Source organism: Phasianus colchicus, chromosome Z (assembly GCF_987193195.1).
Source record: "Phasianus colchicus chromosome Z, bPhaCol1.hap1.1, whole genome shotgun sequence".
In the NCBI taxonomy this organism is placed as follows: Eukaryota; Metazoa; Chordata; class Aves; order Galliformes; family Phasianidae; genus Phasianus; species Phasianus colchicus.
Window position 1 is genome coordinate 62884376 of NC_143476.1, and position 18355 is coordinate 62902730.

General features: G+C 34.5%; 1 protein-coding gene across 6 annotated transcripts in view; it reads left to right on the forward strand.

Annotated features, from left to right (window-relative positions):
• PTPRD (protein tyrosine phosphatase receptor type D) overlaps window positions 1–18355 on the forward strand; it is a 353935-nt gene that overhangs the window by 212235 nt on the left and 123345 nt on the right. For 4 of the 6 annotated variants that reach the window (XM_090132663.1, XM_090132658.1, XM_090132659.1 and 1 more), the window contains 6 exons: window positions 1942–2211; window positions 2885–3466; window positions 11404–11537; window positions 13336–13480; window positions 16671–16976; window positions 17981–18174. In XM_090132663.1, coding sequence (XP_089988789.1) covers window positions 1942–2211; window positions 2885–3466; window positions 11404–11537; window positions 13336–13480; window positions 16671–16976; window positions 17981–18174 — 1631 coding nt within the window. The remainder of the gene's footprint in view (window positions 1–1941; window positions 2212–2884; window positions 3467–11403; window positions 11538–13335; window positions 13481–16670; window positions 16977–17980; window positions 18175–18355) is intronic. The other 2 variants (XM_090132661.1, XM_090132662.1) reach the window with 2 other exon arrangements.

Sequence of the window (18355 nt, forward strand, 5' to 3'; positions counted from 1 at the left end):
ATGTTATGTTAAGCAGAGAATGCCCTGGTCATGGCTTTTGATGAGTGCTGGTATCTAACTGTTGTGCATGATAAGAGAGAATGAACCTGGATGCATGGCAACCTTTTTTAGATTTAACACTAATGTTCAGTAAACTTGGTCAGTGTTCCTGCTTTTTTCTTCCCTTTTAATTTCTTGTTTATACTGATGCCTGCTTTTCAAGGAATGGTTTCCTGCAGTTGCTTTTCTAAACAGCTTGAGCATGAAGACTAAACTCTCCTTTGTCTATAAGAATTCTCTTCAATACAAGAAATTCCTTGTTGCCTGCCGCTTGCTTTTTGTGTGGCCTCTGTGAATTGGCCACTTAGAAATATATTGCTGTTTGCTTGTTCCCCTTCTGCCTGTCATTCACTCATGAGGCCATTGCATTAAGCCCCTTTTGAACCCATAGAAGATCACAGAAATTTAATTAAATCTGATGGAAAGGTTTCAGATTAATACAGAGTTCATTTTTTTTTATTTCTTTTTGCTCACTCATAGTATTTAATTTATTTAAATTAAAACTGTCTTAATGATAAGTGTATATTAAACCCAAATAAGTACATTCTCCAATGAAAGGCCTAAATACAAACCCACCTCTCTCAGCTACCTTTTTCTATTCTGCATCCCACACACATGTGCACACCACTGAGAATATTAGAAGCAGGAACACTGATCTGTTATTGCCGGGTAATTTTCTCGGTGCTGTGTTTGCTTAAGTACTAACTACTCTGTTAGTGCCATGTCCTGCTACATGTTTAAGGTCGCTATCCCTTGCTATCAGTACACAGATGTCTGATATTATCACTTCTTATAGCTTATTTTGTTTTCCCTTAACTGTGAGCATAGTGGAATCCTGACTGTTAAATGTTCTGCTATTTTCCCAGTAGCCCTTCCTAACAATTGCTTTTTAACCACTTACACTTAATCTAATTTCCCTCTCCCTCAAACTCTATCCACCTCTTAAATTCCTGTAACTGTCAGCCTATCCTATCCCCAACTCCTTCAAGTTTCCTTTCCTCACCCAATATGTTTTGTGTTTTTTTGTTTGGTTTTTTTTTGAGTTCCTTTTCTTTCTGCAATTTTTCTCAGACATTTTCCTAAGCATGATTCTCAGTTGATTCTGTCATTTGCTTGCTTGCATGACCAAACCCAGTACTTTGTACTGGCTTTGCTTAGTTTCTTTTCTGTGACAATATACATACATATATGTATATATATGTATATATATGTATATATATGAGTATGTACATGTATATATATGTGTATATATATATATATTTGTATGTAATTATATGTAATTATATATATTATTTCTGTTTGTTTCAGTGTTAGTGTGAGGTTTTGAGGCTGCATCCACTTTGCGTCTGAAAGCAGTGAATTTGCACTTTAAGTGTACTGTAGGCAATGTGTTCCAGGACTGATGTGACAATGTGGTCTAGCACATTTATCCACATCAACTGGAAGTACACAGCATTGGAGTTGGTTTTGGTAATCAATTCAAACATGCTGTTTACTCTCCAGTTTTCTTCTATGCATATATATATGTATACACATAGGAAATACATGCATATATATATGTGTGTGCGTGCGTGCGTGCGTGCGTGTGTGTGTGTGTGTATATCTTTTGCATGGTGTTTGTGAATTGTAAGTATGTAGTTAGTTATATGTGGGGGCCCTAATAGCTCTGAATCAGCCTGTGTACGAATTTGCCTAATAATAACATCAAGTAAATATAGAATGATTGATATTGTGTGCAGACAATATTCTTGTATAGTCTTGTATTTATTTTCTACATATTTTCTGACCAATCAGAATAACGCATTAAAACAAAAGACTGTCTGTACACTGCATGTAGTCTGTATGCAAGACTCAGTTTTTTTGTTTGTATATGTTATTACTTTTTTGTGTGTTTTGTTCCAGTTCGACGGGTCCCACCAAGGTTCTCGATCCCCCCCACCAATCATGAGATCATGCCTGGCGGGAGTGTAAATATCACGTGTGTTGCAGTGGGGTCACCAATGCCATATGTGAAATGGATGCTAGGAGCAGAAGATTTGACACCTGAGGATGATATGCCAATAGGGAGAAACGTCCTTGAGCTTAACGATGTCAGGCAGTCTGCAAACTATACTTGTGTTGCTATGTCTACCCTTGGTGTTATAGAAGCAATAGCACAGATAACTGTCAAAGGTATATCCCAAGTACACACTCTTGGAAATAGTCTCATCTTTCTTTTATTTCATTGTCCATATTCTGAGCAAATAAATTCTACTGGAGAAAACTAAGAAATCTCCAACCAATCAATATTATAAGACAAAAAATAGATTCAGAAAGCAATAATATTGATACTGATAGTTAAATTGCAGTGTTTCATTATTCTCCCATGTTTAGTTCTCAGCTTTCATTTGAAGTAAATAAAAGTCTTAATAATCTTGCATGTATTTGTCAACTGTACAAACAGTTAAGAGACAGTCATTTGATTTTTTAAGTTGTTGGGTGTTTGGTTATCTTGTTCTTGAGTAAGTGGATGTCAGAAACTCCAGAAATATTTGAAAATTAAACTTCAGTGGTCCACTGATTGTCTATAAGATTATTCTTCTGCATGATAAAGGGAGTTAGCTAAAAAGTCAGTATCATGTCTTTATATTAATAAGCCTTTTACTACAGAACTGGATTTTTTTCTGATAAACTTCTGGAGAAAATCATAATCACCAGAATCTTGCTCTGAATAAATCACATTGTCTCTCCACTACAGTCTTCCTGTTTTTTTAAAATTTTTGTTTGTACATTTAGACATGTTAATGTAATAATTAATGCCTGCTGTTATATAGTATTAACTTCAATTTTTGGTATTCATCTTCAGCCTTACCTAAACCTCCTGGAACACCTGTGGTGACAGAAAGCACAGCAACAAGCATAACATTGACTTGGGACTCTGGAAATCCTGAGCCAGTTTCTTACTACATAATCCAGCACAAGCCCAAGAACTCTGAAGAGCCATATAAAGAAATTGATGGTGTTGCCACAACACGCTATAGTGTGGCTGGACTAAGCCCATATTCAGAGTATGAATTTCGGGTAGTCGCTGTAAATAACATTGGGCGAGGGCCACCCAGTGAGCCTGTGTCAACAAGGACTTCAGAGCAAGCACCTTCAAGTGCACCACGCAATGTACAGGCCCGTATGTTGAGCTCTACCACCATTTTGGTACAGTGGGAAGAACCTGAGGAACCTAATGGACAAATACAAGGTTACAGAGTTTATTATACTATGGACCCTACTCAACATGTCAACAGCTGGCTGAAACACAATGTGGCTGATAGCCATATCACTACTATTGGGAATCTCGTGCCCCAGAAAACATACTCTGTGAAGGTTCTTGCTTTTACTTCTGTTGGGGACGGACCACTTTCCAGTGACATTCAAGTCATCACTCAAACAGGAGGTAAGGCTATAGAGAACAAAATTTGAGGGGGACGGGAGGAAGCAGAATAAACATAGTTCATTCAGGGCAGCTCTTTCGGATAACAACTTCTCAGTTCCACAGTGCAAGTTATCTTTGAAGAGACAAAATTTTTCCCTTACACTTTCTTTCACTTCATCCCAAAGGAGGACAAATGTTACAGTTTCTATTTTGCAGTGCACCAGCGTTGTCTATTATGTAGTTCTTCAATAGCTTTCTTTGAAAAGTTAACTGTGATAGTGTGTTTTGTTTATGTAGCATATGTCTCCCTTATGTGTTATCATTCTATTGAATATTGCTCTTGGAAAGATAAAATGTATGTGCATTGTATGCATATGCAAATACTTGGTCATGTTCTGAAAACACATAAATCAAGAAAATACATAAACCAAACCAAATCAAAAACTGCCCTTTTGTAAGCACATGCAGGCATTTCTTTACAGTTTTATTTATAATAACAAATACAGCCTACTCTATAAAGAGCATCCCACAAGATCATCATTTCCTTGTTTTATGCAGGAAGTTAGTTTGTTTGGGTTCTGCACAGTAGTTTTAGATTTATGAATTAATCTTAATAGCAAAAGACAAACTAGCACAGTGAATAATATTGATAAGAATTTTTATGAAATCAGAAGTGAGAAGTTCTGGTGGACCTATGCTACAGAACATGTTTCATTATTGCAATAAGAAATAAAAGATTTGTCTAATGGTTTAGAGAAACCTATATTGAGTGTTACTGTAGGTCACCTAAAAATATTATATGATACTTCTTGTATTTTTATTGCTAGGATGCTTCCTGTTGAAGAATTGTAGCATTCCTCCAATTTTTTTTATTTTTTTTTTTTAAGTGCATTTAAGTATAACTGAAGACAGTTATAGTTTTTATGTCTGTATGCTAATTGTTCATTCAAAGTAGACATTAATACACCTTTAATAAGGAATGGCAACTGAACACTTTTTAAGTGCTGTATTACGCAAAGACCTAGATAATTTTGACTTCTGTAAAATTTTTAAGGTACTGTATTTTATACTGACATTTGACTTTTTGGAATGCACATACGAAAAAAAAAAATAAGATGGTTTAGTGATCTTCTTGTCTACATTCTTTTACACTGAAGAGGACACTGCTGAAAATAGCCAGGCAAAAAGACAGGGCTTTTCTTTCACAGTACTTAAACATGAAGGTGAAAATAAAACTTTTATTTATTTATTTTGATGTTTGGTTTTATGATAAACATTTCCTTCTCTTTTCCTCAAAGTTCATGTTCCTATATTGTTATATTAGCAAGTTTGTCAGCGGCTTCACCAAGGAAGGATGAAGCAATTGAAATAATGAGCATTGAGATTCAGCTGGACTAACCAAGTTGCATTACTTGCTCAAGTTAAGTCAGAAAATCTCTATATGTTATAGCATTAAAGAAACTTTCCATTAAGCATGCCCTTTTGTTTCTGATTTTTGTTGTAATTATTTGAATAATTAATTGAAGAAATTGTGACAATGTTAAAGAGTGCAGGAGAGTGTCTCAACTCATGTTTCCAGCTTTGTAACAGAATTGACATGACATTATTTATGTGAGATGATGAAAATCGAAACAAAACTAAAAATGTGGCAAGCAAGTGGCAATTTTAAGTACTGATATTTTTGCTTGAAAGCAAATGAATTTTTAAAGTCCTAAGAGATAAATATATAAGAAAGTGTAGTGCAGAGTGTTCTGTCTATCTTTAAAAACTATGATTCATCCATTTATTGAGCACTGCAGAAAGAAATGTCTTCTACCAGATTTATTGTAATCTAAATCTAAATATAATTGTTTTCATTGCTCAGGCTGAATGTCATCCACATAAATATGTATATGCCAGGTAAATTTAATAGTATCATGAACAGAAGAAATGAAGTTAGTAGAATTATATGTAAAAATAATAATAGGATGGTGATTGGGATTTGATTGTTTTCTTTTTCTGAAGCAAATAAGCCTGTTATGGATAAATATGTAACTTGCAAATCATAATCTCTTTGGGGGATATTAGCATGTATATGCAAAAAAAAAAAAAAAAAAAAAAAAAAAGTCTGATTGATAGCTGTGACTTGCAACCTCCTCTATCTTAGTATCCTTCAAAACTTTCTTCTCAGTTATGTGTGTTTCAATTTGGATATTTTTGGGTTAAAAAATTTTGTTCAGAAAAGCCTATTCATGAGAATCTTTTGTTTGTTAGTAGGGCAGAATGATTCTTTGAAAGGACTCTGTGAGTGGTTTCTCGCCTTACTGATCAGTAGAAACTCTTGAAATTGAAAACTGGATTTCTATGCAAATTATTGACTAGGAACATGAACTTTGAGGGGAAGAGAAGGAAATGTTTATCATAAAACCAAACATCAAAATAAATAAATAAAAGTTTTATTTTCATCTTCATATTTAAGTATTGTGAAAGAAAAGCACTGTCTTTTTGCCTAGCTATTTTCAGTAGTGTTCTCTTCAGTGTAAAAAGGTACCATTTTTAAAAATTAAATAATCAGAAAACAGCTATAAGGCTGACCTTTTTGCATAAGGGACGCTCAGTATCAGATTCTACATTTAACAGTGTCCCTATTCCATATTGAGTATATCCATAAAATGAATATAATGAAGACAGAATCGGGACCGTTTAGGTATTTAGGCAAATTGAATTACGAACAATAAATTTTAGAATAAAGAATTTTCTATATAAGCTTTAGTATGATATTTCCTGCTATTTATTTTTTAATTCATCTGAAAATGGTATGTCTCCATTAGTCTGCCCAGTCCACAGTTCTTGTGCATCTTGTCATATTTCCTTTCTTTTCTCAAACTGATCAGTTGAAAGGATCAACTATTTCAACTCCTGGTTCCACAAAAGACTTCCTAATATTAAGCAGTATTCCTGAGAATATCATCCAAATGAGTCTTGTAACCACCAAATCTGGCAGATTTAATGCCATGAACACTGATCTGGAAAGCCTGTTTCAGTGTCCAACTGCCTTCTCAATAAAGAACATATTTCTGCTATCCAATCTGAACCTTCCCTAATTTAGCTTTATGTGTCTCCCTTTAGTTCTGCTACATGTCACCAAAGGGAATAAATCAGTCCATCTCTGCTTCTCCTTATAAGGAAAATGTGGATCACAATGAGGCCACCTCAGTCTCCTCTAAACTTCTCTAAGTTGCGTGTTTTTATTTTCTTTTGTTTTCAACATGCGACAGGGGATAACTACAGAAGGAATTCAGACAATCCTGTTTTTATTCTTTTTCCCAAATTAGAAAGAGAGGAGAGTCAGTAGTTTATTAGGTAGCAGATTATTGGAGAAATAGAGACAGAAAAAATATTCTAGATAATGTATACCCCTAATGTATACCCCTAATGTATACCCCTAAATATATACTTATTTAAACAAGAAAATTGCAGAATAAAGCATGCTGTTAACTTTAAACGAAAGATCATCTGTAAATGGAAGATTAGGAATCTTAACAGTTATAGAAGACCAAGTTTTTGAACGTACAGAAAAGATCAGTGAAAAGTCAAATATCTGACTTTTGGGACACACAAACACAAACTTTGCTTAAGGAAAATGAATTAATGGTTCATGTGTTGTAACAAGCCTGCTATTTTGCCAGAGTTTTCAAGTTCTTTCACTAATATAATTACTGAGAATTAAGATGTATACTCACTGCAAAGAAAGTCTGTGGTCTTCAACATACATTTATGGAGACCTCAAAGCAGAAAAGTTGGTGTTGAGACAGTATTCATACAAAAAGATCCCATTCTATGATTGGATCACATGTGTCACTAATATGGAAAGTTACATTTAATCTGTGTAATTAAAAACATTTTTAAAATAATACAAATTCTACTTACAGATATTTTCCAGTTTCTGCACCAGTTCCTTCAGCTTAGCATAGTTCCAGTATGCCAATGAAGATTTTTTTTTTTAGCAGATGTGTAATATAGGCATAAATACTTAATAGTTTAAAACTTATTATTCTACTTTTCTATCGTCTACATTTTTTTTAATTGAGTATTAGATTCCCTAAAAGAGTTTATTAGTGAAAAAGTTTAAGTCTCCATTACCTTTGTATTCATTTTCCTTCTTCCCTATCTTCCCTATCTGGTGTTTTCAATTTCAGATTTGTGTAACTGTGGCTGTAAAATATCTGGGATTCTTTTTCAAGTTTTACATCAAGATATTTTTTCACCAAACAGTCTTTTGGAAAGCCCAGTTAATCATCCACTTGTCTTCAAGTGATATCCAGATTAAAAAAGTTGTATTTGAAAGGAAGTCTGGGAGGGTGAGGCTCTTAAAATATATTACTGCAGAGAGAGAAGAAATAACCTTTGTTCTCCATTTGCTGCTGTATTTATTATCATAATGTATAGTAGCAGCTATCATATGGGTCACCCAACTGGTCATTTATAGTTACTGCCTATGTTCTACAGTTCATGTTTCTATACATAGATTGCAGTATCACAGGGTCCTGATACTGGCAGAAGGAGAGGTCTCCAGCCCAGCAGGCTCAGCTACAGTGGAGAATATTCCATGAAATGCCTCACACCTGAGACAGCTTGGCCTGCATAAGTCCCATCTCCACAGTCCTGCTGGGGAAAGAGGTTACTCCTCTGCTCCAGTCTGAGCCTCTCATATCTCATCTTATGCCACTGCCTCTCATGCTGTTGCCACACACCATGTGCAGAGCCTAGCAACAACTCCTCCATCTCCTTCTGATGATGTTAGGGCTGCCTCTGGGTACCGCTAAAGCTGCCTCTTCTCCCAGATGGATGAGCCACAGTCCCACAGACTCTCCTTTCTGACTGTTCATTGAACTTGGACATGTTTATAGAAATCCTTCCTCTACTGGAGGCCCCAAACCGGATGCAGAACCCAGATGGCGTTTGATGAGTCTAAATAAAGAAGACATCCTCTTCTCTCCCCTGGTTGTCAGGGCTGTCTCCCACTCACACCAACTTGTGCAGTTCTGTCTCATGTTTGCCCAGGTGTGTGACTGGACACTGCATGTAGTTTCCAAAGCTGTCCTCTAGAGCTCCCAGAGTTCTCTACTAGTTGTACTCTCCATCCCTGCAAGATCTCTTCTTTCCCTGGGCTCAGCCTCAATATTGCTGAATTCTCATCATTCCATCCACCACTTCCTCCTCATTTTCCAGCTCCCTTTTCAGAGCAGGATGCCCCTTGAGTGCACAGAGTGTTCCCCTCCCCAGCTCAATTCAAACTTAGCACTTGTACCCTCCATCTTCTCCTCACAATCATTAATGGAAATGTAAAGCACAAGAAAAATATTGTGATACATAAAACATAAGCTGCTGTTCGAAGTTTTGTGGCCTTTTATGAGGTAAAGGTGATATTGTAACTCTAACTGTGTTGCTCAGTTACTTTAACAAAATAAATGTTTCCCTTTATTTTAACGCTCACTGAAATGGAACATCGTGCTTTTAATTATGCTGGAATTCCACAGGGCTCCATTTGAGGGCCAATTCCCTTCAGTGTTTACATATATTATTTGGATGCAGGACTTGAAGTAATCTAAGTAAATTTGCAGATGACACTAAATTGCGAGGAGCTGTTGACTCCCATGAAGGTAGACAAATCGGGCAATGACCAATTGCATAGAATTTAGCAGGAGCAAGCATCAGATTCTACACCTCAAACAGTGCAGCTCTGGGTGTATGTACGGAGTATGAGAGAAGAGACTGGAGATCAGCCCTTTGGGAAGGTGACTGGGAGTTCTGTTTGATGTTGAATATGAGTTATCAGTATGTTCTGACAGCTAAAAGTGCCAACCATATCCAGGAGTTCCTCAGGCAAAGCCCAACTATAACTGGCTGAGAGAGGAGACTGTCCCACTCTGCTCTGTGCTGGTGAAGCCTCAGCTTGAGTATTGTGTGCAGTTTTGGGTGCCTCAATATAAAAAGGACATAAAACTATTAGGGAATTGGCAGAGAAGGATTATGAAGATGATGAAGAGTCCAGAGGTCAAGATGTATGTAACTTGGTTTGCTGAGGAAACTTGGTTTGTTCAGCTTGGAAAAGAGGAGACTGAGGAGGGGCCTCATGGTGGCCTACAGCTTCTTCACAGTGGGAACAGAGGGGGCAGCGCTGATCTCTTCACTCTCGTGACAGTGTAAGGACAAGACAATGATATGAAACTGCATCAATTTCCAGTCGTGCATTAGAAAATTCTTCATCTAAAGGATTGTCAGGCACTGAAACTAGTTCCCGTGGGAAATGACCATGTAACCAAACCTGCCAGAGTTCAAGAAGTGTTTAGAAAATGCTCTCAGATGTTTGATTCAGTTTTTGGGTGGTTCTTCGTGGAGCCAGGAGTTGAACTCAACTCTGTGTCCTTTCCAACTCAGTATGTTCTGTAGTTCTCTGATTCTATATTTTCTTTAAAACAAAACCTTTCTGTACTTTGTGGTAGCCAGGAAGTATTCTCTTTTTACACAAAGTAAGTTTTAGAAAAATTACATGTTACTCCTATGCATCTTTCTTTCTGTAAAGAGACTCTTCTGCTCACCCTCACTAATTTCATCAGAAACAGGTAACGTTATTCTACACATTTCTTTCTCTATTTTGTCCTTTTTTTCTAAAAAAAATATAAATATCAGTGGTAGGACATCACAAAATCCATGCAGCTTGACTATGCACTTTAATTGTACAGTTTATTTCTCTGTTTAAAGATTAGATATCAGAACTCTACTAGCATACACAAAAATTCTGTGATTTACAGAATTTGTAGAAGTTTGGAGAAGATAATTATAGTCCTAAGTTATTTTTACCATTTTCTTCATGGTATTTTTAAGTCTCTTATTGTACATTAGAAACATACTTGTAATATTATAATAAAATTCTACCCTGAAAAGTGTTAGTAAGACAATTATTATCATATCATACTTGTCATACCTGTTCTTTCTAAGCATCACATCTGATATTCTTTTCTTTTAAAATGAGAGCATGCTGTGTTTTGTTTTTGAAAAGATAGATATGCTGATGAAGATTGTTTCATGCATTAGCAACATCAATATTAACTGAAACTAATATTTTAGAAGTTATATGCCAAAATGAATGTATGTATTCCAATTACAGGATATATTTTACCTCCTTTTCCCAGTCAATGTTATTTGGCATAAATTTTCAGTACCAAATGATGGAGGTAATTTCTGCAGCTGTTACACAAGACTTAAAAACTGAAGATATTCTTGACTTAGAGAATCAAAGTTGTGATTTTGCTCTTGCAATTAAAATGTCTTTAGAAATCCAGCTATATTATAAAAATACCACTCATAAAAATACCACAACTGTGCAAATATGTCACTTAAAAAGAACACTACTGAATATCTTTTCAGTAAGTTATAACTTCTTGGGTTGTAAAAGCATTCAGTGTACTTAAAGAACAATAGTTCTTTAGCAACTCGGTTATTTATGAATTAACACATGTAATCACTTTAATGCTGTTTTCTATCCCATCTTCTATAAGACCAGCATTTCTCGTATAGGCCTTTTTTATATACACATATGTTTTAATGTTTAAACATATTACATGTATTTCCTATTTCATACAGGGGTTAAACTTGATGATATTCAATACCAGGCTTCAGCTCTGTGTGCATTATTTGAACGGTGAAGCATTTGTTTGAAATCCAAAGCAATTTGTAATAAGCAATTTAAATATGTAGTTCTCTTTCTGAGTTCAGATTAATTTATTATTGTTTAAGTTCAGTAAATTCAATTATAACATAATGTGTAAATTATTCAGATAATAACTTAAAGAATTGGAACAGTATGTATTTAAATAGAAACAAACAACAACAGCAACAACTATTAAAAAAAAAAAAAAAAAAAAAAAAAAAAGCCACAACGGCTGGCAACACTGCTAAACTCTTTTTCTCTCTAGTCCCTGGTCAGCCATTGAACTTCAAGGCAGAACCTGAGTCTGAAACAAGCATATTACTTTCCTGGACACCTCCACGTTCTGATACTATTTCCAGCTATGAATTGGTTTACAAAGACGGGGAACATGGGGAGGAGGTAAGTGAAAATATCATGCATCTTTTAAATTCTTGTTAATAATTCGTCTTAAAATTCTGATGGATTAGTCTTTTTACAGCTCTAGATATCTATTTCTCTTTGTTATTGTATATGGTGCTTTCAAATGTTTTTTAAATAGTCTTTGAGAATAAAATGTGGTTTTTTTATGCAATTTTTCTAAACCATTATTCTGTAAAGATTTTTGAGTGCCTCTGCTGTAGGTACTATAGTCTGTAGAATAAACTGTTCTTCTAATATCAAAACCATGTGATATTGCCACGTATCCCAATCAAAAGAAAAATGATGTCAGTCTCAGAAGGTAGCAGGAGAATATCACTGACACTGATTTCTTCTACAGCATCCTCTCACTGCTGATTCTTCAGCTGAGCCTATGTTCATGACAGCTTCACATATAAAAAGTGAATAAATAAATGCATGCATAAGCATTTCTATGGGGGAATAGATATATAAATAATAAATAAATAAATAAACAAATAAATATGCACATTTATCTTCCAAATAGGATTCAGATACCTGTTTAGATGTCTCTTTTAGAAGAATTACCCTGTAGAAGAATTTTCTTCCTAAAATTTTGAACACAAATTTAACAATTGGTTATCCTTAAATCAAAGATTACTCTCATAACATATCCCTGTTGTTCACTGTCATACAGGACTTTCATGTTATGTTTCCTATGTTATTGAATTGATACCCTTCTATGCTTTGGAAAAAATAGTTAAATAATATTTGTGTCTAGAATTTAATCCATTAATCTGTCTGCTTTAAAAAATATTTTTAAAAGCTGTATGTTCTTTTTTTTGTTGTTCTCTTTTAGTTTGGTTTTGTTCTGATATTTTTTCCCTGAATTTGTATGTTAAAATGTTGCTAGAAGGGCTATAATCAGAGTATTTATATTACTTATAAATATTATATATATTATTTATTAATTATTAAATTAGTAAATATTAAATTAATAAAATTAAATGTTATTTATATTATTTATTAATTGCTATTTATTAATTATTAAAATATTATCTATATTATTTATAAAAAAAATATAATATATATTGGTACATAATTCAGAATTTCTGACTGAAAAAGTTCTTTCTGGAAAGCATGAAGGGATATGGTGGATGGGCTGCTGGACATAAGCCAGCGAAGTGCCCTTGCAGCCCAGAAAGCCAACCATATTCTGAGGTGCACCAAAGTATGACTAGCAGGTTGAGGGAGGTGATCCTGCCCCTTGGTTCTGCGCTGGTGAGACCGCACAGCATTGCATTCAGATGTGGAATCTCAGTACAAGAGACACATGGACCTTTTGGAGAATGTCCAGAGGGCCCAAGGGATGGAACACCTCCCCTGCAAAGACAGGGCTGTTCAGCCTTTAGAAAAGAATGGAGAGGGAACCCTGGGGACAAATGATAGCAGCCTTTCAGTATCTGAAGGGGGGGTATATGAAAGAAGGGGACAGAGTCTTTAGTAGAATCTGTTATGATAGGAGAAGGGGAAATGGTTTCAAAGCAAAAAGGTTAGTTTTTGATTGGATATAAGGAAAAAGTTTTTTACACTAATGACCATGAGACCCTGGAACAGGTTGCCCAAAGAGATGGATAATGTCCCATCCCTGAAAACATTCAAGGTCAATCTGGATGGCATCTGAGCAACCTGATCTATCTAGTAGGTGCCCCTCTTCATTGCAAAAGTTGGACTAGATGACCTTTAACTCAAATGATTCTATGATTCTGTGAATATTAGTCATGTTAGACATTTGACTGTCTTATTACTTACTTCCCTTTAGCACCGGGTTTCCACTGAACCTACTACATCTTATCGTCTCCAAGGCCTGAAGCCAAATAGCCTGTACTTATTTCGTCTAGCAGCACGTTCTCCACAGGGACTGGGTGCTTCAACAGCAGAAATCTCAGCAAAAACCATGCAGTCAAGTAGGTGTTTTTCCTTTCTAACTTTATCCTGTTATATTTGACGAAGATATTTGTCTAAGTAACCCAGTAAGATAGTAAGAGAAGAAAGTGGAATGACAAAAAATGTAGCATTCCCAGTTCTTAATACAGCAGAATACTTAAAATATTGTGATCAACTTAAGATGTGGGTGATTTTTCATTAACTATAGAAAAAGAAAAGTGTAGATAAGAAACAATCCTCCACTCATAAAATTCCACATGGCCACTCACACTGTATGTTTCCTGTAATAATACGTTGCTCCTGGAGCATATCCTTGTAGTTGTAGGGTGCTGCTGACTGTATCAAAATTTCCTCATAACTGTTATACTAGCTACTCTTCCTGAGTTAAAATTACATATTTATTATCAGGGCTTTTTTAATGTTCATTCATTATTTATTCTAGTAGAAAACTGTGGGGGGGGTTGTTTGTTTGTTTGTTTGTTTGTTTGTTTGTTTGTTTTTGAGTGGATGCTTATGGGAAAAAAACATCAGTTGAGTCTATGCAGATGTGGTACAAAATATTAGAATTATACATGCATTTTTCCATATTTCAATTAGCACTCAATTAAAACAATGAGATACATAGGGATAATTTCCAGAAGTGCTAGTTTTACAGGATAATCTATGCTTCTGTTACATATGTTTCTATGATTTTTTTTTCAATTTGTATTCTGTGACAGATGTGATCACACCAACATTATTTGTTATTGTTATAATATTAATGATAATTAATGTAACAAGAGATGTAGTGCTTTATATCTTAAATTTCACCAAAGGGAAATGTTATTCTGAAGTATTTCTAAGGCATTTTGAATAAACATACAAAAATACTACATAGCATGAAAACTACTTTTAGAGTTAGTGTCAATGCCTTGTTTGACTTCAATAATCCAAAATCAATAATTTGTTGTAGAAAAGAGTATTTATTTATTCCTGTGCTCATTTCAGCTTAGTATTTTCATTCTCTTTAATAGGTGAAGGGCATGTAAACTGTGCATGGAGATTAAACATTTGAAGGCCAAGGGTGCAAGTTTTACATTTAAACACATTGCCATTTTTCCCTTCTGAAATACAATATGGAGGCTTTATTCCCTCAGATGCTAATAAAATTTAATTGATTTCAGTAGAATGTAAGCAGACACTTGTTATCTTCTAAAAAGTTTTCAACAAGTCTAAATATTATATGTTTTAAGAATAAATACATGCTTTAATAAACCTGTTTATACAGGTAGCCTATACGAATTATCCTAAGTTACATTAGAGCAATACTTTGCATTTTGCAGAATGACAAGAATTAAAAATTGATAACTTCTATCAGTTCATTAGCAGTGTTCACTAGTATACTTTACTGCCATTCATTTTGGTTTCAGAGAAAGATGCTAGAGGAATTTATTATCACATAGGAAGATTTTGCTTCCATTTTAGTTCCTTTAAAAATTCATGGCAGAAACAGATGAATATTTTTGAATACTTGATAATTTGAATTAGGTTAAATTAAAAAAAGACAAAAAAAACAATAATTCTCTAATTCCCTTTTGTTCCTCTATCCATCTCCTTTAGTTAGTTGAAATGCTGATATATTCCCTCTCGTTTTTCCTTCAGAAGAACAGAGTATCATACTGAGTGAAAAGACATTGATCCCTGTAAAAAGAACTGTAGGGAATTGAAATACACATCTGTGAATGTGATAGGTCACAGCAGGGTCCTAGGCTTTCTGTATTACTTTTATTTGATGTGCCTGGCATAAATACCAAAAATCCATTTGTTTCTCTTTCTCCTTTAGAAATGGGAACAAAACAGTAGATAAAAAGATAAATGAATTAATTAATAAATAAAAGATTTATACATATCTCACATACAGATCTCAAAATCTTTGTTTTCCATACAAGAGAGAAGACAGAAATGCAGAAGTCCATGTCTGCTCAAGAATTTAAACTATGCTTTTTTTTTTTTTTTTTTTTTTTTTGTGTGTGTGTGTGTGCTTTAAGTGCTCTGTGCTCTCAATTACTATGTACACAATTTGCTAAGGTGAAGTTCATTTAAGAACAGGAATGCATACCGAGCTTTCAGTACTTGAATTATCTCAATGAAAGCAGTGGAATGTCATGCATGATTTAATACTCTGGAAAAGGTGGCTATGCTAACAAACTCCTTTAGTTATGAAGCAGTAAAGGTGAGCACTTTTGCTCCATAATATCAGCATTGGTGAACAGATAAGAAACAGAAAGCCTCACCTTTCTGAGGCTCTGAAGGTTGTGAACTCTCTTTGTAAAATTAATACCTGCTTTCTTGACACAGTGTTTGGGTCCAGATATCTGTTTTTCCCATAGAATAACCTATATTACTGGTAGGACGTATTCTTTGCTAGCAAAGGTGTGTCCAAGAGGAGTAAAAAAAAAAAAAAAAAAAAAAAAAGCTTACAGCTGATCTATGGTAAGTAAAAGTTAAAGTCAGAATCAGCAAGCGTGACACTGTTCCTGGTAGGTAAATCTTTGACTAAGACTTTTTCATCTTCTTTTGAATGCATGTTTCTAGTATACTTTCGACTCAAATGTCATTTGTTGTTAATATGGGTCAGACAGACTCAGTGAGTAAAAATGTCAATAAATAAAATAGAATAATTTGTTTATGATAGTGGGGAGGCTACAAGAAATATTTGGGCTAATTTCTAGCAATTATTGCAAGTTAAAATGTGTTCTGTAAGAGGCTAAATATTTTCATAGAAGGAAACCCAACTAAAGGCAGTACATTCAAAATTTGTAAATAAACATATCAAATGCATAATTTAAAATATTATAACTTGCACTAATTGCACTGTTTACAAGGATAGATAAGTAGCCATAGAACTGTCACGTTTTTGTTTTTATTTCAAGAAGAATTTTAATACAGGTAGGTAATGTTATTTTGAGGTTTTGTTGTCATATATTTCCCCTACATGATTTTTCACTATTTAATTAGTCTATTCATTTTCTGTTTACTCATGTTAATAAGCCAAGGTGCATATGATTATCTGATGTTTTGCTTTTTAAGTTTCTACCCTTTTTTTTCCTGTTTAGTTTTTATTTTCATTTTGTTATTGTTTATTTATTTTTATTTTTTTCTTTTGTTCATTTTTTTCAATCACTTCTATCCTTTCACTCAAATCCTCCTTTAACCCACTACTGAAACCAGAGCCATCTGCTCCTCCTCAAGATATTAGTTGCACAAGTCCCAGCTCCACTAGCATTTTGGTAAGTTGGAAACCTCCACCTGTGGAAAACCAGAATGGCATTATCACTGCATACTCCATCAAGTACGTTGAGATTGATGGAGAAGATGTCAAACCCCATGAAATTTTGGGAATTTCCTCGGACAGTACCCAATACCTTTTGGAACAGCTGGAAAAATGGACTGAGTACCGGATCTCTGTGACCGCCCACACTGATGTTGGACCTGGCCCAGAGAGCTTAGCAGTATTGATTCGCACAGATGAAGATGGTATGTTGCCTCCTCTACATCAGTTTGCGCCTCTCTCGATCTGCTATATTTTAAATAACCTAACAGTAATTTTTGCTTCTTTTTCCTCAATTCAGAGATATCACAATTTGTGGGGTTAATTTTCAAACAAAGACTTGTGCTTCATTTATCTATATGATATTTTTACTTTTTTAAAGAAAACACCTTTTTTGTCAATGGAGTGACTCTACTGCCCCTTTGAGCCCCTACATGTTCGTCGTTCTCCTCTTTCAACATTAAAATAACATAGGGGAAAGGTCTTCCTACCTTTTCCTTCATTTTACCATTATTTTTTGAAATGTACAAAATGTTCTTCATGTATTTTTAACTGTTTTCTTGTTCTGTCTTGTAATTTTTGACTTTTAATTTCTTTTTTTGTTTAGGTTTTTTCTTTTTACCTTTTTTTTCTTTCTTTTTTTTTTTTTTGGGGGGTTTTGTTTTGTTTTTTATCTCAAAAAGCTGATGCTCCACATGTTTTGTTTTCTTCTATGCTTTAGAATGACAGAAGACAGCCTTATTATCAACCTCCTTTTTATACTTCTGAAAAAAAGAAAAAAAGAAAAAAAAAAGAAAAAAAAGGAAAAAAGCAAGCAAACAAACAAAGAACTTGTCAAAACAATATAAGGGAAACTTTTTTGGAAATCTTTTGTGTTTTTCTTATTGTTATTATTTCAGTGATTACAATACCTCTTTGTACTGTAATGCTTTGACTCCCAAAGCATCTTCCTTGGCTTTTGTGCATTTTTACATGTTTTTCTATTTCTCTAATACTCTTTTTTCTTCCATTTTTTTTTGCATCAGTCATGTTTTTTGATCTTTTCACTGAAAGGTAGAGCAGATTGATTGAGCATTTATATTTGTTGAACCATTTGTATTCTTCAGAGAAAACATAGTGAGTCTACCCCTTTAAAAAAAAAAAAAAAAGGCAAAAGTCATGGGTGGGACAGGTGCCTGTAATTTTGTTTTATCCAATGATGTTGTTCCAGTTCCTAGTGGTCCTCCTCGCAAAGTCGAGGTAGAGGCTGTCAACTCTACTGCTGTTAAAGTGTCATGGCGCTCACCTGTACCCAATAAGCAGCATGGTCAGATTCGAGGATACCAGGTCCACTATGTAAGAATGGAAAATGGAGAGCCAAGGGGTCAGCCCATGCTGAAGGACATCATGCTGGCTGATGCACAGGTAACTGAAGCATCCTATATTTTAAGTGTTGTAATGAATACTTTCAATTTTCTAAACAGCTATTTAGATCTTTCCATACTACTAGCTACAGTTTTTTTCATCTCATCTCTTTCCAAAATATTTATATTTAAATATTCTTGAACTAATCACAATCATCCTTTTGTACAGGCATATACCCAAA